General features: G+C 47.2%; 1 protein-coding gene across 6 annotated transcripts in view; it reads left to right on the top strand.

The window, feature by feature from the left end:
- The window catches only part of LOC135520646 (protein tweety homolog 1-like), a 100,163-nt gene that overhangs the window by 19,723 nt on the left and 54,905 nt on the right, over positions 1-25,535 (top strand). For 3 of the 6 annotated variants that reach the window (XM_064946354.1, XM_064946353.1, XM_064946352.1), the window contains exons 5-13: positions 447-784; positions 1,002-1,097; positions 1,301-1,373; positions 17,564-17,639; positions 17,779-17,834; positions 18,131-18,223; positions 18,335-18,427; positions 18,519-18,658; positions 19,071-19,238. In XM_064946354.1, the coding sequence (XP_064802426.1) occupies positions 447-784; positions 1,002-1,097; positions 1,301-1,373; positions 17,564-17,639; positions 17,779-17,834; positions 18,131-18,223; positions 18,335-18,427; positions 18,519-18,658; positions 19,071-19,238 (1,133 nt within the window). The remainder of the gene's footprint in view (positions 1-446; positions 785-1,001; positions 1,098-1,300; positions 1,374-17,563; positions 17,640-17,778; positions 17,835-18,130; positions 18,224-18,334; positions 18,428-18,518; positions 18,659-19,070; positions 19,239-25,535) is intronic. The other 3 variants (XM_064946355.1, XM_064946356.1, XM_064946357.1) reach the window with 1 other exon arrangement.

The following is a 25,535-nucleotide window of genomic DNA, read 5'->3' as shown; positions in this document are numbered from 1 at the left end:
GTCTGTCACCATGCGGACACTCAGTGGTTTATATGTCTGTCCCCATGCTGTCACTCAGTGGTTAATATGTCTGTCACCATGCGGTCACTCAGTGGTTTATATGTCTGTCCCCACACGGTCACTCAGGGGTTTATATGTCTGTCCCCACGCTATCACTCAGGGGTTTATATGTCTGTCCCCACGCTGTCACTCAGTGGTTTATATGTCTGTCCCCACGCGGTCACTCAGTGGTTTATATGTCTGTCCCCACGCTGTCACTCAGGGGTTTATATGTCTGTCCCCACGCGGTCACTCAGTAGTTTATATGTCTGTCTCCACGCGGTCACTCAGTAGTTTATATGTCTATCCTCATGCGGTCACTTAGGGGTTTATCTGTCTGTCCCCATGCGGTCACTCAGGGGTTTATATGTCTGTCCTGCCCCACCCCTCCCTCTCCATCTCCCCAGGTTTCAGACACAATCTCTGGGCTACAGCAGTCCATCGCTGGGCCCCTGACCACTATGGAGGAGCTGTTTACAGGCAGTAAGCCTTATTTGGTGTCTACCCGGAACTGTAGGAGACTGTCGGAGAACGTGGTGTCCCTGCTCACCTCTCTGACCATGGCTCGCTCCTCTGACGGGGGTGCCTGGAACAGCAGTAACAATAGCGGAGATCCTCCCATAGCAGCCCTCACCCCTGTGCCCCCCTCCATGGCCCCCACACTGGCACCAGTCGGAGGGGTCATGCCAAGCCCCTTCTCCCCTGGCTGGGCAGCCAACACACTGATGGTCAACGAGGACTACAGGTGAGGGAAGGGAGTGGGAGTGTCTTCTTCTCGAATGTTTTTAATTGGGTGTTAAGAACACACATAATAGCGTGCCAGTATATCACTCCCTTGTGGTTTGCTGAAAGATTGAGTTTTGCGTTCAGCACCATAGAAATGTATTTAGAAGTGTACTCCCTGCATTGTGTGGTTCTATGGTGTCCTATTGCTGAGATGGCTGTTATCTCCTGGGCTGTAGGTGGCTGTCCTACATGCTGCTGTTGCTGTTGGACCTCCTAGTGTGTCTGTTCATCCTGCTGGGGCTAGCCAAACAGGCCCGCTGGCTCCTCATCCTGTAAGCACACACACACACTCACACACTCACACAGACACACACCCCGACAGTTAAACCCTGTGTGTTGTATTTCATCGAACAACACTGAGTTTGTAATGCTCTGTGACTCTGTGGCATGTAGGCTGTGTAATATATGATGGTTCCTAGGAGGTGTGTTTGGTGCTTCGCTGACCCCTATGTGTGTGTGGTTTTTCTCCTCCCAGGATGACGGTGCTGGCCTGGCTGGCTCTGTTCCTGAGCTGGGGATCGCTGGGCCTGGAGACTGCCACTGTGGTGGTGAGTATTGACGGATAAAGGGAGGAGAGGTGGAGGGGTGGTGTGTGTCGTTGAGGGGAAGGGAGGGAGTTGATCGTTCATGGCTGGCTCGAGAGTATCTCAGGAATGTCTTAAAGAAGTCCCGGCCAGAGCAGAACAGAATGGCTGTGTACTTCTGTTGGCGTCTGACTGCATATTTGTGTATGTGTTTCTGTATTGCATTCAGTGTGTCTCTGTGCCCCTTGTGCTAAACTGTGAAAAGACTGGCCTCCTAGGGAACACTGCAGTCATGGCAGGGGACCAAGAAGGAGGGAAAATGGGGCAGAAATTAGTGTGTAGGTGTGTTCTGTGTATTTTCTGTGTGTTTGTGAGCAGTGTGTGAGCGCATGTGTAGGCGCGTGTGTGCGCATGTGGGCGTGCGTGTGTGTGTGTGTGTGTGGGCGCGCGTGTGTATGTGGGAGCGTGTGTGCGTGTGTGTGTGTGGGCGCGTGTGTATGTAAGTAGTACATGTTAATCCATGGAGAGAGTGAGTCCCAGAGAGAGGGAGAGTTGGGAGGGAGGGAGGGAGGGAGGGAGAACTTCTCCAAAGACTCACCAGAACCCACAGAGAGAAAGAGAGGGGGTTGGAGAAGGTGTTTGTTTAGGGTGGTGTAGAAATGGGACTAGTGGGACAGCCAGTGACGGTAAAAGCACCATTCGATTCTATACTATGACACATCTTGGCCATTCTATTGATTGATGCCTACCACAACACCACAGACCACAACACCACAGACCACAACACCACAGACCACAACACCACAGACCACAACACCACAGACCACAACACCACAGACCACAACACCACAGACCACAACACCACAGACCACAACACCACAGACCATAACACCACAGACCATAACACATCATTACAGCAAAGAAACAAATTATTATGGCATTTCAATTAAGGTTAAATAAAAAATAATATAAACATTTGGAGGGAATAGAGAACATAGAGATTTTTATTCAATATTGCTTTGATAAAGCAAGCCCGTACGGGAGTTGAAGCGATGAGACAAGATAGTAGCTACTAAAAACAATTGGATACCATGAAATTGAGGAGAAAAAGGGGGTAAAAAAAGAAGAAAAGAATTGGCAGCGAGCCAAGAATATAGAACTGTTGATGACATTTGCTGGGAACTGCCAAGGAGTGTTCTTTCTTGCAACTGTCCCATTCCAAATTCATGTCTTGGAAGTTTGTCAGGAGAGAGGGGCAGTGGGGGGGAAGACATTTGTGTGTGTGTGTGTGTGTGTGTGCGCCCCCTGTGCGCGCCCCTGTGTCTATGAAAGAAGGTTGAAAGGCCTGGAGGGAGAGTGGTTCAAGCAGACCAGTGTCATGTGGAGCTGGATGGAGATGTCTCAGAGCCCATCCAGCGGTCCACACAGAGCCCTTCTGTCCCTGGCCACTGACAGACAAAACAATGACCCAGCTGTGGGTCTAAACTGCCCTGGACCGACTCTCTCTCTCTCTCTCTCTCTCTCTCTCTCTCTCTCTCTCTCTGTGTCTCTCTCTCTCTCTGTGTCTCTCTCTCTCTCTCTGTGTCTCTCTCTCTCTCTGTGTCTCTCTCTCTCTCTCTGTGTCTCTCTCTGTGTCTCTCTCTGTGTCTCTCTCTCTCTCTCTCTCTCTCTCTCTCTCTCTCTCTCTGTGTGTCTGGGTCTTTCTCTCTCTCTCTCTCTCTCTCTCTCTCTCTGTGTGTCTCTCTCTCTCTCTCTCTCTCTGTGTCTCTCTCTCTCTCTCTCTCTCTCTCTGTGTCTCTCTCTCTCTCTCTCTCTCTCTCTCTGTGTCTCTCTCTGTGTCTCTCTCTCTCTCTCTCTGTGTCTGGGTCTTTCTCTCTCTCTGTGTGTCTCTCTCTGTGTGTCTGGGTCTCTCACTCCCTCTCCTGGCCAGACTGCCCCTTGTTCTGTGTCTGTGTGCCTGCAGCTCTTTTTACAATGTGGCAGTTAGGAGGGAGGAAAATGGAAGGGATCAATGTAAATGAAAAGAAAGAGAGGATGATAGTGACAGAGAACGGGAGGGAACAGTTGAGAGAGGAGAAAAGCAGGATGAGAGAGGGAGAGAGTGAGATGGAGAGAGAAACGCAGAGTAGATCTATACAGTATGGAGAAGGACAGTAGGTCTATACAGTATGGAGATGGACAGTAGGTCTACACAGTATGGAGAGGGACAGTAGATCTATACAATATGGAGAGGGACAGTAGGTCTATACAGCATGGAGAGGGACAGTAGGTCTATACAGTGTTGAGAGCGACAGTAGGTCTATAGAGTGTTGAGAGAGACAGTAGGTCTATACAACATGGAGATGGACAGTAGGTCTATACAGTATGGAGAGGGACAGTAGGTCTATACAACATGGAGAGGGACAGTAGATCTATACAGTATGGAGAGGGACAGTAGATCTATACAGTATGGAGAGGGACAGTAGATCTATACAGTATGGAGAGGGACAGTAGATCTATACAGTATGGAGAAGGACAGTAGATCTATACAGTATGGAGAGGGACAGTAGATCTATACAACATGGAGAGGGACAGATCATTTCAGTATGGAGAGGGACAGTAGATCTATACAGTATGGAGAGGGACAGTAGATCTATACAGTATGGAGAGGGACAGTAGATCTAAACAGTATGGAGAGGGACAGTAGGTCTATACAGTATGGAGAGGGACAGTAGGTCTATACAGTATGGAGAGGGACAGTAGATCTATACAGTATGGAGAGGGACAGTAGATCTATACAGTATGGAGAGGGACAGTAGATCTATACAGTATGGAGAGACACAGTAGATCTATACAGTATGGAGAGGGACAGTAGGTCTATACAACATGGAGAGGGACAGGTGTATACAACATGGAGAGGGACAGATCTATACAGTATGGAGAGGGACACATCTATACAGTATGGAGAGGGACAGATCTATACAGTATGGAGAGGGACAGATCTATACAGTATGGAGAGGGACAGATCTAAACAGTATGGAGAGGGACAGTAGATCTATACAACATGGAGAGGGACAGTAGATCTATACAACATGGAGAGGGACAGGTGTATACAACATGGAGAGGGACAGATCTATACAGTATGGAGATGGACAGTAGATCTATACAACATGGAGAGGGACAGTAGGTCTATACAGGATGGAGAGGGACAGTAGGTCTATACATTATGGAGAGGGACAGTAGGTCTATACAGTATGTAGAGGGACAGTAGGTCTATACAGTATGGAGAGGGACTGTAGGTCTATACAGTATGGAGAGGGACAGTAGGTCTATACAGTATGGAGAGGGACAGTAGATCTATACAACATGGAGAGGGACAGTAGGTCTATAAAGTATGGAGAGGGACAGTAGGTCTATAAAGTATGGAGAGGGACAGTAGATCTATACAGTATGGAGAGGGACAGTCGATCTATACAGTATGGAGAAGGACAGTAGATCTATACAGTATGGAGAAGGACAGTAGATCTATACAGTATGGAGAGGGACAGTAGATCTATACAACATGGAGAGGGACAGATCATTTCAGTATGGTGAGGGACAGTAGATCTATACAGTATGGAGAGGGACAGTATATCTATACAGTATGGAGAGGGACAGTAGGTCTATACAACATGGAGAGGGACAGGTGTATACAACATGGAGAGGGACAGGTGTATACAACATGGAGAGGGACAGATCTATACAGTATGGAGATGGACAGTAGATCTATACAACATGGAGAGGGACAGTAGGTCTATACAGGATGGAGAGGGACAGTAGGTCTATACATTATGGAGAGGGACAGTAGGTCTATACAGTATGTAGAGGGACAGTAGGTCTATACAGTATGGAGAGGGACTGTAGGTCTATACAGTATGGAGAGGGACAGTAGGTCTATACAGTATGGAGAGGGACAGTAGATCTATACAACATGGAGAGGGACAGTAGGTCTATAAAGTATGGAGAGGGACAGTAGGTCTATAAAGTATGGAGAGGGACAGTAGATCTATACAGTATGGAGAGGGACAGTCGATCTATACAGTATGGAGAAGGACAGTAGATCTATACAGTATGGAGAAGGACAGTAGATCTATACAGTATGGAGAAGGACAGTAGATCTATACAGTATGGAGAGGGACAGTAGATCTATACAACATGGAGAGGGACAGATCATTTCAGTATGGTGAGGGACAGTAGATCTATACAGTATGGAGAGGGACAGTATATCTATACAGTATGGAGAGGGACAGTAGGTCTATACAACATGGAGAGGGACAGGTGTATACAACATGGAGAGGGACAGGTGTATACAACATGGAGAGGGACAGTAGATCTATACAGTATGGAGAGGGACAGTAGATCTATACAGTATGGAGAGGGACAGTAGATCTATACAGTATGGAGAAGGACAGTAGATCTATACAGTATGGAGAGGGACAGTAGATCTATACAACATGGAGAGGGACAGATCATTTCAGTATGGAGAGGGACAGTAGGTCTATACAACATGGAGAGGGACAGGTGTATACAACATGGAGAGGGACAGTAGATCTATACAGTATGGAGAGGGACAGTAGATCTATACAGTATGGAGAGGGACAGTAGATCTATACAGTATGGAGAGGGACAGTAGATCTATACAGTATGGAGAAGGACAGTAGATCTATACAGTATGGAGAGGGACAGTAGATCTATACAACATGGAGAGGGACAGATCATTTCAGTATGGAGAGGGACAGTAGGTCTATACAACATGGAGAGGGACAGGTGTATACAACATGGAGAGGGACAGTAGATCTATACAGTATGGAGAGGGACAGTAGATCTATACAGTATGGAGAAGGACAGTAGATCTATACAGTATGGAGAGGGACAGTAGATCTATACAGTATGGAGAGGGACAGCAGATCTATACAGTATGGAGAGGGACAGTAGATCTATACAGTATGGAGAAGGACAGTAGATCTATACAGTATGGAGAGGGACAGTAGATCTATACAACATGGAGAGGGACAGATCATTTCAGTATGGAGAGGGACAGTAGGTCTATACAACATGGAGAGGGACAGGTGTATACAACATGGAGAGGGACAGTAGATCTATACAGTATGGAGAGGGAGAGTAGATCTATACAGTATGGAGAGGGACAGTAGATCTATACAGTATGGAGAGGGACAGTAGATCTATACAGTATGGAGAAGGACAGTAGATCTATACAGTATGGAGAGGGACAGTAGGTCTATACAGTATGGAGAGGGACAGTAGGTCTATACAGTATGGAGAGACACAGTAGATCTATACAGTATGGAGAGGGACAGTAGGTCTATACAACATGGAGAGGGACAGGTGTATACAACATGGAGAGGGACAGATCTATACAGTATGGAGAGGGACACATCTATACAGTATGGAGAGGGACAGATCTATACAGTATGGAGAGGGACAGATCTATACAGTATGGAGAGGGACAGATCTAAACAGTATGGAGAGGGACAGTAGATCTATACAACATGGAGAGGGACAGTAGGTCTATACAACATGGAGAGGGACAGGTGTATACAACATGGAGAGGGACAGATCTATACAGTATGGAGATGGACAGTAGATCTATACAACATGGAGAGGGACAGTAGGTCTATACAGGATGGAGAGGGACAGTAGGTCTATACATTATGGAGAGGGACAGTAGGTCTATACAGTATGTAGAGGGACAGTAGGTCTATACAGTATGGAGAGGGACTGTAGGTCTATACAGCATGGAGAGGGACAGTAGGTCTATACAGTATGGAGAGGGACAGTAGATCTATACAACATGGAGAGGGACAGTAGGTCTATAAGGTATGGAGAGGGACAGTAGGTCTATAAAGTATGGAGAGGGACAGTAGATCTATACAGTATGGAGAGGGACAGTCGATCTATACAGTATGGAGAAGGACAGTAGATCTATACAGTATGGAGAAGGACAGTAGATCTATACAGTATGGAGAGGGACAGTAGATCTATACAACATGGAGAGGGACAGATCATTTCAGTATGGTGAGGGACAGTAGATCTATACAGTATGGAGAGGGACAGTATATCTATACAGTATGGAGAGGGACAGTAGGTCTATACAACATGGAGAGGGACAGGTGTATACAACATGGAGAGGGACAGGTGTATACAACATGGAGAGGGACAGATCTATACAGTATGGAGAGGGACAGATCTATACAGTATGGAGAGGGACAGATCTATACAGTATGGAGAGGGACAGATCTATACAGTATGGAGAGGGACAGTAGATCTATACAACATGGAGAGGGACAGTAGGTCTATACAACATGGAGAGGGACAGTAGGGGTATACAACATGGAGAGGGACAGTAGGGGTATACAACATGGAGAGGGACAGTAGGTCTATACAACATGGAGAGGGACAGTAGGTCTATACAACATGGAAAGGGACAGTATGTCTATACAACATGGAGAGGGACAGTATGTCTATACAGTATGGAGAGGGACAGATCTATACAGTATGGAGAGGGACAGATCTATACAGTATGGAGAGGGACAGTAGGTCTATACAGTATGGAGAGGGACAGTAGGTCTATACAGATGGAGAGGGACAGTAGATCTATACAGTATGGAGAGGGACAGTAGGTCTATACAGTATGGAGAGGGACAGTAGGTCTATACAGTATGGAGAGTGATAGTAGGTCTATACAGTATGGAGAGGGACAGTTGGTCTATACAGCATGGAGGGGGACAGTTGGTCTATACAGCATGGAGAGGGACAGTATTTCTATACAACATGGAGAGGGACAGTAGGTCTATACAACATGGAGAGTGACAGTAGGTCTATACAACATGGAGAGAGAAGGTAGGTCTATACAACATGGAGAGAGACAGTAGGTCTATACAGTATGGAGAGGGACAGTAGGTCTATACAACATGGAGAGGGACAGTAGGTCTATACAGTATGGAGAGGGACAGTAGGTCTATACAGTATGGAGAGGGACAGTAGGTCTATACAGTATGGAGAGGGACAGTAGGTCTATAGAACATGGAGAGGGACAGTAGGTCTATAGAACATGGAGAGGGACAGTAGGTCTATACAACATGGAGAGGGACAGTAGGTCTATACAACATGGAGAGCGACAGTATGTCTATACAGTATGGAGAGGGACAGTAGGTCTATACAGTATGGAGACGGACAGTAGGTCTATACAACATGGAGAGGGACAGTAGGTCTATACAACATGGAGAGAGACAGTAGGTCTATACAGTATGGAGAAGGACAGTTGGTCTTTACATTATGGAGAGGGACAGTATGTCTATACAGTATGGAGAGGGACAGTAGGTCTATACAACATGGAGAGGGACAGTAGGTCTATACAACATGGAGAGGGACAGTAGGTCTATACAGTATGGAGAGGGACAGTAGGTCTATACAACATGGAGAGGGACAGTAGATCTATACAACATGGAGAGGGACAGTTGGTCTTTACATTATGGAGAGGGACAGTAGGTCTATACAACATGGAGAGGACAGTAGGTCTATACAACATGGAGAGGGACAGTATTTCTATACAACATGGAGAGGGACAGTATTTCTATACAACATGGAGAGGGACAGTAGGTCTATACAGTATGGAGAGGGACAGTAGGTCTATACAACATGGAGAGGGACAGTAGGTTCTATACAGTATGGAGAGGGACAGTAGGTCTATACAGTATGGAGAGGGACAGTAGGTCTATACAGTATGGAGAGGGACAGTAGGTCTGTACAGTATGGAGATGTACAGTAGGTCTATACAGTATGGAGAGCGACAGTAGGTCTATACAACATGGAGAGGGACAGTAGTTCTATACAACATGGAGAGGGACAGTAGGTCTATACAACATGGAGAGGACAGTAGGTCTATACAACATGGATAGGGACAGTATGTCTATACAGTATGGAGAGGGACAATATGTCTATACAGTATGGAGAGGGACAGTATGTCTATACAGTATGGAGAGGGTCAGTAGGTCTATACAGTATGGAGAGGGTCAGTAGGTCTATACAGTATGGAGAGGGACAGTAGGTCTATACAACATGGAGAGGGACAGTAGGTCTATACAGTATGGAGAGGGACAGTAGGTCTGTACAGTATGGAGAGGGACAGTAGGTCTATACAGTATGGAGAGCGACAGTAGGTCTATACAACATGGAGAGGGACAGTAGGTCTATACAACATGGCGAGGGACAGTAGGTCTATACAACATTGAGAGGACAGTATGTCTATACAACATGGAGAGGGACAGTATGTCTATACAACATGGAGAGGGACAGTAGGTCTATACAACATGGAGAGGGACAGTAGGTCTATACAACATGGAGAGAGACAGTAGGTCTATACAGTATGGAGAGGGACAGTTGGTCTTTACAGTATGGAGAGGGACAGTAGGTCTATACAGTATGGAGAGGACAGTAGGTCTATACAGTATGGAGAGGGACAGTAGGTCTATACAGTATGAAGAGGGACAGTATGTCTATACAACATGGAGAGGGACAGTAGGTCTATACAGTATGGAGAGGGACAGTTGGTCTTTACAGTATGGAGAGGGACAGTAGGTCTATACAACATGGAGAGGACAGTAGGTCTATACAACATGGAGAGGGACAGTAGGTCTATACAGTATGGAGAGGGACAGTAGGTCTATACAGTATGGAGAGGGACAGTAGGTCTGTACAGTATGGAGAGGGACAGTAGGTCTATACAGTATGGAGAGGGACAGTAGGTCTATACAACATGGAGAGGGACAGTAGGTCTATACAACATGTAGAGGGACAGTAGGTCTATACAGTATGGAGAGGGACAGTAGGTCTATACATCATAGAGAGGGACAGTAGGTCTATACAGTATGGAGAGGGACAGTAGGTCTATACATCATGGAGAGTGACAGTAGGTCTATACATTATGGAGAGGGACAGTAGGTCTATACATCATGGAGAGGGACAGTAGGTCTATACAGTATGTAGAGGGAGAGTAGGTCTATACATCATGGAGAGGGACAGTAGGTCTATACAGTATGGAGAGGGACAGTAGGTCTATACAGTATGGAGAGGGACAGTAGGTCTATACAACGTGTAGAGTTACAGTAGGTCTATACATCATGGAGAGGGACAGTAGGTCTATACAGTATGGAGAGGGACAGTAGGTCTATACAGTGTTGAGAGGGACAGTAGGTCTATACAACGTGTAGAGTTACAGTAGGTCTATACATCATGGAGAGGGACAGTAGGTCTATACAGTATGTAGAGGGACAGTAGGTCTATACATCATGGAGATGGACAGTAGGTCTATACAGTATGGAGAGGGACAGTAGGTCTATACAGTATGGAGAGGGACAGTAGGTCTAAACATCATGGAGAGGGACAGTAGGTCTATACAGCATGGAGAGGGACAGTAGGTCTATACAGCATGGTGAGGGACAGTAGGTCTATACAGTATGGAGAGGGACTGTAGGTCTATACAGTATGGAGAGGGACAGTAGGTCTATACAGTATGGAGAGGGACAGTAGATCTATACAACATGGAGAGGGACAGTAGGTCTATAAAGTATGGAGAGGGACAGTAGGTCTATAAAGTATGGAGAGGGACAGTAGATCTATACAGTATGGAGAGGGACAGTCGATCTATACAGTAAGGAGAAGGACATTAGATCTATACAGTATGGAGAAGGACAGTAGATCTATACAGTATGGAGAGGGACAGTAGATCTATACAACATGGAGAGGGACAGATCATTTCAGTATGGTGAGGGACAGTAGATCTATACAGTATGGAGAGGGACAGTATATCTATACAGTATGGAGAGGGACAGTAGGTCTATACAACATGGAGAGGGACAGGTGTATACAACATGGAGAGGGACAGGTGTATACAACATGGAGAGGGACAGATCTATACAGTATGGAGAGGGACAGATCTATACAGTATGGAGAGGGACAGATCTATACAGTATGGAGAGGGACAGATCTATACAGTATGGAGAGGGACAGTAGATCTATACAACATGGAGAGGGACAGTAGGTCTATACAACATGGAGAGGGACAGTAGGGGTATACAACATGGAGAGGGACAGTAGGGGTATACAACATGGAGAGGGACAGTAGGTCTATACAACATGGAGAGGGACAGTAGGTCTATACAACATGGAAAGGGACAGTATGTCTATACAACATGGAGAGGGACAGTATGTCTATACAGTATGGAGAGGGACAGATCTATACAGTATGGAGAGGGACAGATCTATACAGTATGGAGAGGGACAGTAGGTCTATACAGTATGGAGAGGGACAGTAGGTCTATACAGATGGAGAGGGACAGTAGATCTATACAGTATGGAGAGGGACAGTAGGTCTATACAGTATGGAGAGGGACAGTAGGTCTATACAGTATGGAGAGTGATAGTAGGTCTATACAGTATGGAGAGGGACAGTTGGTCTATACAGCATGGAGGGGGACAGTTGGTCTATACAGCATGGAGAGGGACAGTATTTCTATACAACATGGAGAGGGACAGTAGGTCTATACAACATGGAGAGTGACAGTAGGTCTATACAACATGGAGAGAGAAGGTAGGTCTATACAACATGGAGAGAGACAGTAGGTCTATACAGTATGGAGAGGGACAGTAGGTCTATACAACATGGAGAGGGACAGTAGGTCTATACAGTATGGAGAGGGACAGTAGGTCTATACAGTATGGAGAGGGACAGTAGGTCTATACAGTATGGAGAGGGACAGTAGGTCTATAGAACATGGAGAGGGACAGTAGGTCTATAGAACATGGAGAGGGACAGTAGGTCTATACAACATGGAGAGGGACAGTAGGTCTATACAACATGGAGAGCGACAGTATGTCTATACAGTATGGAGAGGGACAGTAGGTCTATACAGTATGGAGACGGACAGTAGGTCTATACAACATGGAGAGGGACAGTAGGTCTATACAACATGGAGAGAGACAGTAGGTCTATACAGTATGGAGAAGGACAGTTGGTCTTTACATTATGGAGAGGGACAGTATGTCTATACAGTATGGAGAGGGACAGTAGGTCTATACAACATGGAGAGGGACAGTAGGTCTATACAACATGGAGAGGGACAGTAGGTCTATACAGTATGGAGAGGGACAGTAGGTCTATACAACATGGAGAGGGACAGTAGATCTATACAACATGGAGAGGGACAGTTGGTCTTTACATTATGGAGAGGGACAGTAGGTCTATACAACATGGAGAGGACAGTAGGTCTATACAACATGGAGAGGGACAGTATTTCTATACAACATGGAGAGGGACAGTATTTCTATACAACATGGAGAGGGACAGTAGGTCTATACAGTATGGAGAGGGACAGTAGGTCTATACAACATGGAGAGGGACAGTAGGTTCTATACAGTATGGAGAGGGACAGTAGGTCTATACAGTATGGAGAGGGACAGTAGGTCTATACAGTATGGAGAGGGACAGTAGGTCTGTACAGTATGGAGATGTACAGTAGGTCTATACAGTATGGAGAGCGACAGTAGGTCTATACAACATGGAGAGGGACAGTAGTTCTATACAACATGGAGAGGGACAGTAGGTCTATACAACATGGAGAGGACAGTAGGTCTATACAACATGGATAGGGACAGTATGTCTATACAGTATGGAGAGGGACAATATGTCTATACAGTATGGAGAGGGACAGTATGTCTATACAGTATGGAGAGGGTCAGTAGGTCTATACAGTATGGAGAGGGTCAGTAGGTCTATACAGTATGGAGAGGGACAGTAGGTCTATACAACATGGAGAGGGACAGTAGGTCTATACAGTATGGAGAGGGACAGTAGGTCTGTACAGTATGGAGAGGGACAGTAGGTCTATACAGTATGGAGAGCGACAGTAGGTCTATACAACATGGAGAGGGACAGTAGGTCTATACAACATGGCGAGGGACAGTAGGTCTATACAACATTGAGAGGACAGTATGTCTATACAACATGGAGAGGGACAGTATGTCTATACAACATGGAGAGGGACAGTAGGTCTATACAACATGGAGAGGGACAGTAGGTCTATACAACATGGAGAGAGACAGTAGGTCTATACAGTATGGAGAGGGACAGTTGGTCTTTACAGTATGGAGAGGGACAGTAGGTCTATACAGTATGGAGAGGACAGTAGGTCTATACAGTATGGAGAGGGACAGTAGGTCTATACAGTATGAAGAGGGACAGTATGTCTATACAACATGGAGAGGGACAGTAGGTCTATACAGTATGGAGAGGGACAGTTGGTCTTTACAGTATGGAGAGGGACAGTAGGTCTATACAACATGGAGAGGACAGTAGGTCTATACAACATGGAGAGGGACAGTAGGTCTATACAGTATGGAGAGGGACAGTAGGTCTATACAGTATGGAGAGGGACAGTAGGTCTGTACAGTATGGAGAGGGACAGTAGGTCTATACAGTATGGAGAGGGACAGTAGGTCTATACCACATGGAGAGGGACAGTAGGTCTATACAACATGTAGAGGGACAGTAGGTCTATACAGTATGGAGAGGGACAGTAGGTCTATACATCATAGAGAGGGACAGTAGGTCTATACAGTATGGAGAGGGACAGTAGGTCTATACATCATGGAGAGTGACAGTAGGTCTATACATTATGGAGAGGGACAGTAGGTCTATACATCATGGAGAGGGACAGTAGGTCTATACAGTATGTAGAGGGAGAGTAGGTCTATACATCATGGAGAGGGACAGTAGGTCTATACAGTATGGAGAGGGACAGTAGGTCTATACAGTATGGAGAGGGACAGTAGGTCTATACAACGTGTAGAGTTACAGTAGGTCTATACATCATGGAGAGGGACAGTAGGTCTATACAGTATGGAGAGGGACAGTAGGTCTATACAGTGTTGAGAGGGACAGTAGGTCTATACAACGTGTAGAGTTACAGTAGGTCTATACATCATGGAGAGGGACAGTAGGTCTATACAGTATGTAGAGGGACAGTAGGTCTATACATCATGGAGATGGACAGTAGGTCTATACAGTATGGAGAGGGACAGTAGGTCTATACAGTATGGAGAGGGACAGTAGGTCTAAACATCATGGAGAGGGACAGTAGGTCTATACAGCATGGAGAGGGACAGTAGGTCTATACAGCATGGTGAGGGACAGTAGGTCTATACAGTATGGAGAGGGACTGTAGGTCTATACAGTATGGAGAGGGACAGTAGGTCTATACAGTATGGAGAGGGACAGTAGATCTATACAACATGGAGAGGGACAGTAGGTCTATAAAGTATGGAGAGGGACAGTAGGTCTATAAAGTATGGAGAGGGACAGTAGATCTATACAGTATGGAGAGGGACAGTCGATCTATACAGTAAGGAGAAGGACATTAGATCTATACAGTATGGAGAAGGACAGTAGATCTATACAGTATGGAGAGGGACAGTAGATCTATACAACATGGAGAGGGACAGATCATTTCAGTATGGTGAGGGACAGTAGATCTATACAGTATGGAGAGGGACAGTATATCTATACAGTATGGAGAGGGACAGTAGGTCTATACAACATGGAGAGGGACAGGTGTATACAACATGGAGAGGGACAGGTGTATACAACATGGAGAGGGACAGATCTATACAGTATGGAGAGGGACAGATCTATACAGTATGGAGAGGGACAGATCTATACAGTATGGAGAGGGACAGATCTATACAGTATGGAGAGGGACAGTAGATCTATACAACATGGAGAGGGACAGTAGGTCTATACAACATGGAGAGGGACAGTAGGGGTATACAACATGGAGAGGGACAGTAGGGGTATACAACATGGAGAGGGACAGTAGGTCTATACAACATGGAGAGGGACAGTAGGTCTATACAACATGGAAAGGGACAGTATGTCTATACAACATGGAGAGGGACAGTATTTCTATACAGTATGGAGAGGGACAGATCTATACAGTATGGAGAGGGACAGATCTATACAGTATGGAGAGGGACAGTAGGTCTATACAGTATGGAGAGGGACAGTAGGTCTATACAGATGGAGAGGGACAGTAGATCTATACAGTATGGAGAGGGACAGTAGGTCTATACAGTATGGAGAGGGACAGTAGGTCTATACAGTATGGAGAGTGATAGTAGGTCTATACAGTATGGAGAGGGACAGTTGGTCTATACAGCATGGAGGGGGACAGTTGGTCTATACAGCATGGAGAGGGACAGTATTTCTATACAACATGGAGAGGGACAGTAGGTCTATACAACATGGAGAGTGACAGTAGGTCTATACAACATGGAGAGAGAAGGTAGGTCTATACAACATGGAGAGAGACAGTAGGTCTATACAGTATGGAGAGGGACAGTAGGTCTATAGAACATGGAGAGGGACAGTAGGTCTATACAGTATGGAGAGGGACAGTAGGTCTATACAGTATGGAGAGGGACAGTAGGTCTATACAGTATGGAGAGGGACAGTAGGTCTATAGAACATGGAGAGGGACAGTAGGTCTATAGAACATGGAGAGGGACAGTAGGTCTATAGAACATGGAGAGGGACAGTAGGTCTATACAACATGGAGAGGGACAGTAGGTCTATACAACATGGAGAGGGACAGTATGTCTATACAGTATGGAGAGGGACAGTAGGTCTATACAGTATGGAGAGGGACAGTAGGTCTATACAACATGGAGAGGGACAGTAGGTCTATACAACATGGAGAGGGACAGTTGGTCTTTACATTATGGAGAGGGACAGTAGGTCTATACAACATGGAGAGGACAGTAGGTCTATACAACATGGAGAGGGACAGTATTTCTATACAACATGGAGAGGGACAGTATTTCTATACAACATGGAGAGGGACAGTAGGTCTATACAGTATGGAGAGGGACAGTAGGTCTATACAACATGGAGAGGGACAGTAGGTTCTATACAGTATGGAGAGGGACAGTAGGTCTATACAGTATGGAGAGGGACAGTAGGTCTATACAGTATGGAGAGGGACAGTAGGTCTATACAGTATGGAGAGGGACAGTAGGTCTGTACAGTATGGAGATGTACAGTAGGTCTATACAGTATGGAGAGCGACAGTAGGTCTATACAACATGGAGAGGGACAGTAGTTCTATACAACATGGAGAGGGACAGTAGGTCTATACAACATGGAGAGGACAGTAGGTCTATACAACATGGATAGGGACAGTATGTCTATACAGTATGGAGAGGGACAATATGTCTATACAGTATGGAGAGGGACAGTATGTCTATACAGTATGGAGAGGGTCAGTAGGTCTATACAGTATGGAGAGGGTCAGTAGGTCTATACAGTATGGAGAGGGACAGTAGGTCTATACAACATGGAGAGGGACAGTAGGTCTATACAGTATGGAGAGGGACAGTAGGTCTGTACAGTATGGAGAGGGACAGTAGGTCTATACAGTATGGAGAGGGACAGTAGGTCTGTACAGTATGGAGAGGGACAGTAGGTCTATACAGTATGGAGAGCGACAGTAGGTCTATACAACATGGAGAGGGACAGTAGGTCTATACAACATGGCGAGGGACAGTAGGTCTATATAACATTGAGAGGACAGTATGTCTATACAACATGGAGAGGGACAGTATGTCTATACAACATGGAGAGGGACAGTAGGTCTATACAACATGGAGAGGGACAGTAGGTCTATACAACATGGAGAGAGACAGTAGGTCTATACAGTATGGAGAGGGACAGTTGGTCTTTACAGTATGGAGAGGGACAGTAGGTCTATACAGTATGGAGAGGACAGTAGGTCTATACAGTATGGAGAGGGACAGTAGGTCTATACAGTATGAAGAGGGACAGTATGTCTATACAACATGGAGAGGGACAGTATATCTATTCACCATGTAAAGGTTCAGTAGATCTTTGCAGCATGTGATCCACTCAGTAAATCAATAGAACAGGCAGTGGGTCAAGTGCTGCAGTCCGATATCTGAGGAGAGACGTGTGTCAGTCAGTCAGTGTGTCTCTGTTAACTTTTCCCTTGTGATCTCTCCCTCAATTTCTCTCCCCCTTCACCTCTCTACCTCTCTCTCTTTCTATGTCTTTCTTTCTATATCCCTCTCTTCTTCTCTTCCCCCTCTACCTCACTCTGCATCTCCAGGCTGTCAGTGACTTCTGTACAGATCCTAACACCTTTGTGCTCAACTCCACCCACTTCAACTCTGGGACCAGCTCAGGTACAGTAGTGCATCGCTGCACACTAACAGAGTCTCTGATCATTTCATTCATATAGCCATTCATTTTGATTCTGAAATGCCCTGACACACTTTATTCATTGCTGATTGGTGGTCTGCTGCTGTCCTCTGTCCTATCCAGACGTGTTGGATTATTACCTGACCTGCAGCAGACGTATGAACAGCCCTTTCCAGCAGGTAGTAACTGTTCTCTGTAGATGCTGTGTCTCACATAGTGGTGTTAGGGGATCAGGGTTTCAATAACACATGGACTCTTCTGAGTGCCCTGAAATTAGTGGGCGGGACCAATGTAAATATATGGGGGTTTGTATTATTTCTGGGCAGCTCTGTAATTCCAACCCTGGTGGCACTGATATAGGACAGTAAGTAAACTTGTATTATCTGATAGGTATCAGGATGTTTATAGATTATACAGTGTTAGCATGATGATGATGCTTAGCTAAGCAATATTTTCAATGACCTGTTGTCTGCAGCTGCTGACCCAGTCACAGAGGGCCCTTTCCAGCATCCACACACACCTATCCAGCCTGGACCGGAATGCTCTCCCACAGGTCCCCAAGGCAGAGGTACGTCACACTGGGCCAGGGTGCAACCCATGACACAAAATGGCTGCCAAATACATAAAACACAGTTTATGAAACTAAGTGTGATATTATCCTTACCTATTGTTGTTATAGAAGTCACTCAGGGAGGTTCAGCAGATTCACAATGCCACAGAGGGCAACTTTCACCAGCTGGTGGCGCTACTCCACTGTCGAGGTCTCAACAAGGTAGGCCTGGTGTTTAACATGGGGTGTAATGGTCTGTTGTGTTCTTGCTGTTTTCTCCAGTCTTTTTGCTCTTTCTGTCTCTGTTTCTTAGGATTATATTGACTCTTTGAAAGGCCTGTGCTCTGACGGGATGGAGGGATTGCTCTACCTCTCCCTCTACTCTTTCCTTTCGGCTCTGGCCTTCACTGCCATCCTCTGTTCCCTGCCCGGCGCCTGGAGAAGCTTCCCCAGGTGTGTGTGTCTGTGTGTGTCTGTGTGTGTGTGAGAGAGATAGAGAACGAGATATGTCATTGATGTCATAATGTTGTTGCTGAAATTTTCTACATCATAGTTTAACATTTCCTCTGAACATGCTCAGCAGAAAAAAAGTATTTAGTCAGCCACCAATTGTGCAAGTTCTCCTACTTAAAAATATGAGAGGCCTGTAATTTTCATCATAGGTACACTTCAACTATGATGGACAAAATGAGAAAAAAAATCCAGAAAATCACATTGTAGGATTTTGAATGAATTTAATTGCAAATTATGGTGGAAAATAAGTATTTGGTCAATAACAAAAGTGTTTTAATACTTTGTTATATACCAAAACCCCTAATTGTTGTTCTCATGAGTTCTCCTCTCCCCTCTCTCCGACGGGCGACAGTGATTCCGAGGAGTATGAAGATTCGGACAGTGAGAGCGAGGACCCCTTCACTTCCCATCAGGCACGTAGACAGCCGGCCACGGGGTCTCAGCGAGGGGCCTTGCCCCCCTTCTATAATTACCAGGGAGCCGGGTGGACTCCTCCCTTTTCTAGTGCGCCACCCCTCCCGTGAGTAACACAGACACACAGACACACAGACAGACAGACAGACAGAGTTGCCACAGAGAAACCCCCCGGGAATAAGATGGTTGAGGATGAAGACTTGGGGGAGGTTAAGCTGATCCTAGATCTGTGCCTTGGTGTAACTTCAACTCAAAGCTCCCAACTGAAGCCAACAAGATCAGGACACTCATATAGGATCAGTATAGAGTAGTGGAGCGTGCATGAACACACAGACCTACTGACGAAGTCTGCTATGTTAATGAGCAAAAGTGAAGGATAGGTACAAAACAGAGACACAGAGGTTTTAGATTCACAGCTTGAAAAGACACACATATTTACTTCACCACACCCTGTAATGTTAGCATACATGAACACATGGCAAACGTTTCACATTGGAAATACATTGGATATAGTTCTACCTCACACCCACCCATACATGTACAGTGATGGAGTAGTCAGAACCACTCTGCCTCCATATAGACACATACGGATCACTTTGTCAGGGGAAGCAAACACACTCAACGCACACAGACACACAGATAGGGCTACTGTGGACTGCAGGGTAGGCTGAGAAACAGACACACAGACAGATCTACTGTGGACTGCAGGGTAGGCAGAGAAACAGACACACAGATAGAGAAACAGACCCACAGATAGGTCTACTGTGGACTGCAGGGTAGGCAGAGAAACAGACAGATCTACTGTGGACTGCAGGGTAGGAAGAGAAACAGACCCACAGATAGGTCTACTGTGGACTGCAGGGTAGCGAGAGAAACAGACACACAGACAGATCTACTGTGGACTGCAGGGTAGGCAGAGAAACAGACACACAGACAGGTCTACTGTGGACCGCAGGGTAGGCAGAGAAACAGACACACAGATAGAGAAACAGACACACAGACAGGTCTACTGTGGACTGCAGGGTAGGCAGAGAAACAGACACACAGACAGGTCTACTGTGGACTGCAGGGTAGGCAGAGAAACAGACACACAGACAGGTCTACTGTGGACTGCAGGGTAGGCAGAGAAACAGACACACAGACAGATCTGCTGTGGACAGCAGGGTAGGCAGAGAAACAGACACACAGATAGGGCTACTGTGGACTGCAGGGTAGGCAGAGAAACAGACACGCAGACAGGGCTACTGTGGACTGCAGGGTCAGCAGAGAAACAGACACAGGCAAGGCTACTGTGGACTGCAGGGTAGGCAGAGAAACAGACACACAGACAGATCTACTGTGGACTGCAGGGTAGGCAGAGAAACAGACACACAGACAGATCTACCGTAGACTGTAGGGTAGGCAGAGAAACAGACACACAGATAGAGAAACAGACACACAGACAGGTCTACTGTGCACTGCAGGGTAGGCAGAGAAACAGACACACAGACAGGTCTACTGTGGACTGCTGGGTAGGCAGAGAAACAGACAAACAGACAGATCTGCTGTGGACAGCAGGGTAGGCAGAGAAACAGACACAGGCAAGGCTACTGTGGACCGCAGGGTAGGCAGAGAAACAGACACACAGATAGGGCTACTGTGGTCTGCAGGGTAGGCAGAGAAACAGACACACAGACGTGTCTGCTGTGGACTGCAGGGTAGGCAGAGAAACAGACAAACAGACAGGGCTACTGTGGACTGCAGGGTAGGCAGAGAAACAGACACACAGATAGGGCTACTGTGGACTGCAGGGTAGGCAAAGAAACAGACACGCAGACAGGTCTGCTGTGGACTGCAGGATAGGCAGAGAAACAGACACACAGACAGGGCTACTGTGGACTGCAGGGTAGGCAGAGAAACAGACACACAGACAGGTCTGCTGTGGACTGCAGGGTAGGCAGAGAAACAGACCCACAGATAGAGAAACAGACACCAGACAGGTCTACTATGGACTGCAGGGTAGGCAGAGAAACAGACACACAGATAGGGCTACTGTGGACTGCAGGGTAGGCAGAGAAACAGACACACAGACAGATCTACTGTGGACTGCAGGGTTGGCAGAGAAACAGACACACAGACAGAGCTACTGTGGACTGCAGGTTCGCCAGAGAAACAGACACACAGACAGATCTACTGTAGACTGCAGGGAAGGCAGAGAAACAGACACGCAGATAGAGAAACAGACCCACAGATAGGTCTACTGTGGACTGCAGGGTAGGCAGAGAAACAGACACACAGACAGATCTACTGTGGACTGCAGGGTAGGAAGAGAAACAGACCCACAGATAGGTCTACTGTGGACTGCAGGGTAGCGAGAGAAACAGACACACAGACAGATCTACTGTGGACTGCAGGGTAGGCAGAGAAACAGACACACAGACAGATCTACTGTGGACTGCAGGGTAGGAAGAGAAACAGACACACAGACAGGTCTACTGTGGACCGCAGGGTAGGCAGAGAAACAGACACACAGATAGAGAAACAGACACACAGACAGATCTACTGTGGACTGCAGGGTAGGCAGAGAAACAGACACACAGACAGATCTACTGTGGACTGCAGGGTAGGCAGAGAAACAGACACACAGACAGGTCTACTGTGGACTGCAGGGTAGGCAGAGAAACAGACACACAGACAGGTCTACTGTGGACTGCAGGGTAGGCAGAGAAACAGACACACAGACAGATCTGCTGTGGACAGCAGGGTAGGCAGAGAAACAGACACACAGATAGGGCTACTGTGGACTGCAGGGTAGGCAGAGAAACAGACACGCAGACAGGGCTACTGTGGACTGCAGGGTCAGCAGAGAAACAGACACAGGCAAGGCTACTGTGGACTGCAGGGTAGGCAGAGAAACAGACACACAGACAGATCTACTGTGGACTGCAGGGTAGGCAGAGAAACAGACACACAGACAGATCTACCGTAGACTGTAGGGTAGGCAGAGAAACAGACACACAGATAGAGAAACAGACACACAGACAGGTCTACTGTGGACTGCAGGGTAGGCAGAGAAACAGACACACAGACAGGTCTACTGTGGACTGCTGGGTAGGCAGAGAAACAGACACACAGACAGATCTGCTGTGGACAGCAGGGTAGGCAGAGAAACAGACACAGGCAAGGCTACTGTGGACCGCAGGGTAGGCAGAGAAACAGACACACAGATAGGGCTACTGTGGTCTGCAGGGTAGGCAGAGAAACAGACACGCAGACAGGTCTGCTGTGGACTGCAGGATAGGCAGAGAAACAGACACACAGACAGGGCTACTGTGGACTGCAGGGTAGGCAGAGAAACAGACACACAGACAGGTCTGCTGTGGACTGCAGGGTAGGCAGAGAAACAGACACACAGATAGAGAAACAGACACCAGACAGGTCTACTATGGACTGCAGGGTAGGCAGAGAAACAGACACACAGATAGGGCTACTGTGGACTGCAGGGTAGGCAGAGAAACAGACACACAGACAGATCTACTGTGGACTGCAGGGTTGGCAGAGAAGCAGACACACAGACAGAGCTACTGTGGACTGCAGGTTCGCCAGAGAAACAGACACACAGACAGATCTACTGTAGACTGCAGGGAAGGCAGAGAAACAGACACGCAGATAGAGAAACAGACACACAGACAGATCTACTGTGGACTGCAGGGTAGGCAGAGAAACAGACACACAGACAGGTCTACTGTGGACTGCAGGGTAGGCAGAGAAACAGACACGCAGACAGGTCTGCTGTGGCCTGCAGGGTAGGCAGAGAAACAGACACACAGACAGATCTACTGTGGACTGCAGGGTAGGCAGAGAAACAGACACGCAGACAGGTCTACTGTGGACTGCAGGGTAGGCAGAGAAACAGACACACAGACAGAGCTACTGTGGACTGCAGGTTCGGCAGAGAAACAGACAGATCTACTGTAGACTGCAGGGAAGGCAGAGAAACAGACATGCAGATAGAGAAACAGACACACAGACAGATCTACTGTGGACTGCAGGGTAGGCAGAGAAACAGACATACAGACAGGTCTACTGTGGACTGCAGGGTAGGCAGAGAAACAGACACATAGACAGGGCTACTGTGGACTGCAGGGTCTGCAGAGAAACAGACACACAGACAGATCTACTGTGGACTGCAGGGTAGGCAGAGAAACAGACAGATCTGCTGTGGATTGCAGGGAAGGCAGAGAAACAGACACACAGACAGATCTACTGTAGACCGCAGGGTAGGCAGAGAAACAGACACGCAGATAGATCTACTGTGGACTGCAGGGTAGCCAGAGAAACATACACACAGACAGGGCTACTGTGGACTGCGTGGTAGGCAGAGAAACAGACACACAGACAGATCTACTGTGGACTGCAGGGGAGGCAGAGAAACAGACACACAGACAGATATACTGTGGACTGCAGGGGTGGCAGAGAAACAGACACACAGACAGATCTACTGTGGACTGCAGGGTAGCCAGAGAAACAGACATACAGACAGGTCTACTGTGTACTGCAGGGTAGGCAGAGAAACAGACACACAGACAGGTCTACTGTGGACTGCAGGGTAGGCAGAAAAACAGACACACAGGCTTGTCTGCTGTGGACTGCAGGGTAAGCAGAGAAACAGACACAGACAGGTCTACTGTGGACTGCAGGGTAGGCAGAGAAACAGACACACAGACAGATCTGCTGTGGACTGCAGGGTAGGCAGAGAAACAGACACACAGACAGGGCTACTGTGGACTGCATGGTAGGCAGAGAAACAGACACACAGATAGGGCTACTGTGGACTGCAGGGTAGGCAGAGAAACAGACACACAGACCGGTCTACTGTGGACTGCAGGGTAGGCAGAGAAACAGACATGCAGATAGAGAAACAGACACACAGACAGGGCTACTGTGGACTGCAGGGTAGGCAGAGAAACAGACACACAGACAGGGCTACTGTGGACTGCAGGGTAGGCAGAGAAACAGACACACAGACCGGTCTACTGTGGACTGCAAGGTAGGCAGAGAAACAGACACACAGACAGATCTACTGTGGACTGCAGGGTAGGCAGAGAAACAGACACACAGACAGATCTACTGTGGACTGCAGGATAGGCAGAGAAACAGACACACAGACAGATCTACTGTGGACTGCAGGGTAGCCAGAGAAACATACACACAGACAGGGCTACTGTGGACTGCATGGTAGGCAGAGAAACAGACACACAGACAGATCTACTGTGGACTGCAGGTGAGGCAGAGAAACAGACACACAGACAGATATACTGTGGAATGCAGGGGTGGCAGAGAAACAGACACACAGACAGATCTACTGTGGACTGCAGGGTAGCCAGAGAAACAGACATACAGACAGGTCTACTGTGTACTGCAGGGTAGGCATAGAAACAGACACACAGACAGGTCTACTGTGGACTGCAGGGTAGGCAGAAAAACAGACACACAGGCATGTCTGCTGTGGACTGCAGGGTAAGCAGAGAAACAGACACAGACAGGTCTACTGTGGACTGCAGGGTAGGCAGAGAAACAGACACACAGACAGGGCTACTGTGGACTGCATGGTAGGCAGAGAAACAGACACACAGACAGGGCTACTGTGGACTGCAGGGTAGGCAGAGAAACAGACACACAGACAGGTCTACTGTGCACTGCAGGGAAGGCAGAGAGACACACAGATAGAGAAACATACACACAGACAGGTCTACTGTGGACTGCAGGGTAGGCAGAGAAACAGACACACGGACAGGTCTACTGTGGACTGCAGGGTAGGCAGAGAAACAGACACACAGACAGGGCTACTGTGGACTGCAGGGTCGGCAGAGAAACAGACACACAGACAGATCTGCTGTGGATTGCAGGGAAGGCAGAGAAACAGACACACAGACAGATCTACTGTAGACTGCAGGGTAGGCAGAGAAACAGACACGCAGATAGAGAAACAGACACACAGACAGGTCTACTGTGGACTGCAGGGTAGCCAGAGAAACATACACACAGACAGGGCTACTGTGGACTGCAGGGTAGGCAGAGAAACAGACACACAGACATATCTACTGTGGACTGCAGGGTAGCCAGAGAAACATACACACAGACAGGGCTACTGTGGACTGCAGGGGAGACAGAGAAACAGACACACAGACAGATCTACTGTGGACTGCAGGGTAGGCAGAGAAACAGACATACAGACAGGTCTACTGTGGACTGCAGGGTAGGCAGAAAAACAGACACACAGGCATGTCTGCTGTGGACTGCAGGGTAAGCAGAGAAACAGTCACAGACAGGTCTACTGTGGACTGCAGGGTAGGCAGAGAAACAGACACACAGACAGGTCTGCTGTGGACTGCAGGATAGGCAGAGAAACAGACACACAGAC

This window comes from Oncorhynchus masou, chromosome 29 (assembly GCF_036934945.1).
Source record: "Oncorhynchus masou masou isolate Uvic2021 chromosome 29, UVic_Omas_1.1, whole genome shotgun sequence".
NCBI classification, from domain to species: domain Eukaryota; kingdom Metazoa; phylum Chordata; class Actinopteri; order Salmoniformes; family Salmonidae; genus Oncorhynchus; species Oncorhynchus masou.
The sequence above is the reverse complement of the archived record's forward strand: the minus strand, read 5'-3'. Positions and strand labels throughout refer to the sequence as shown.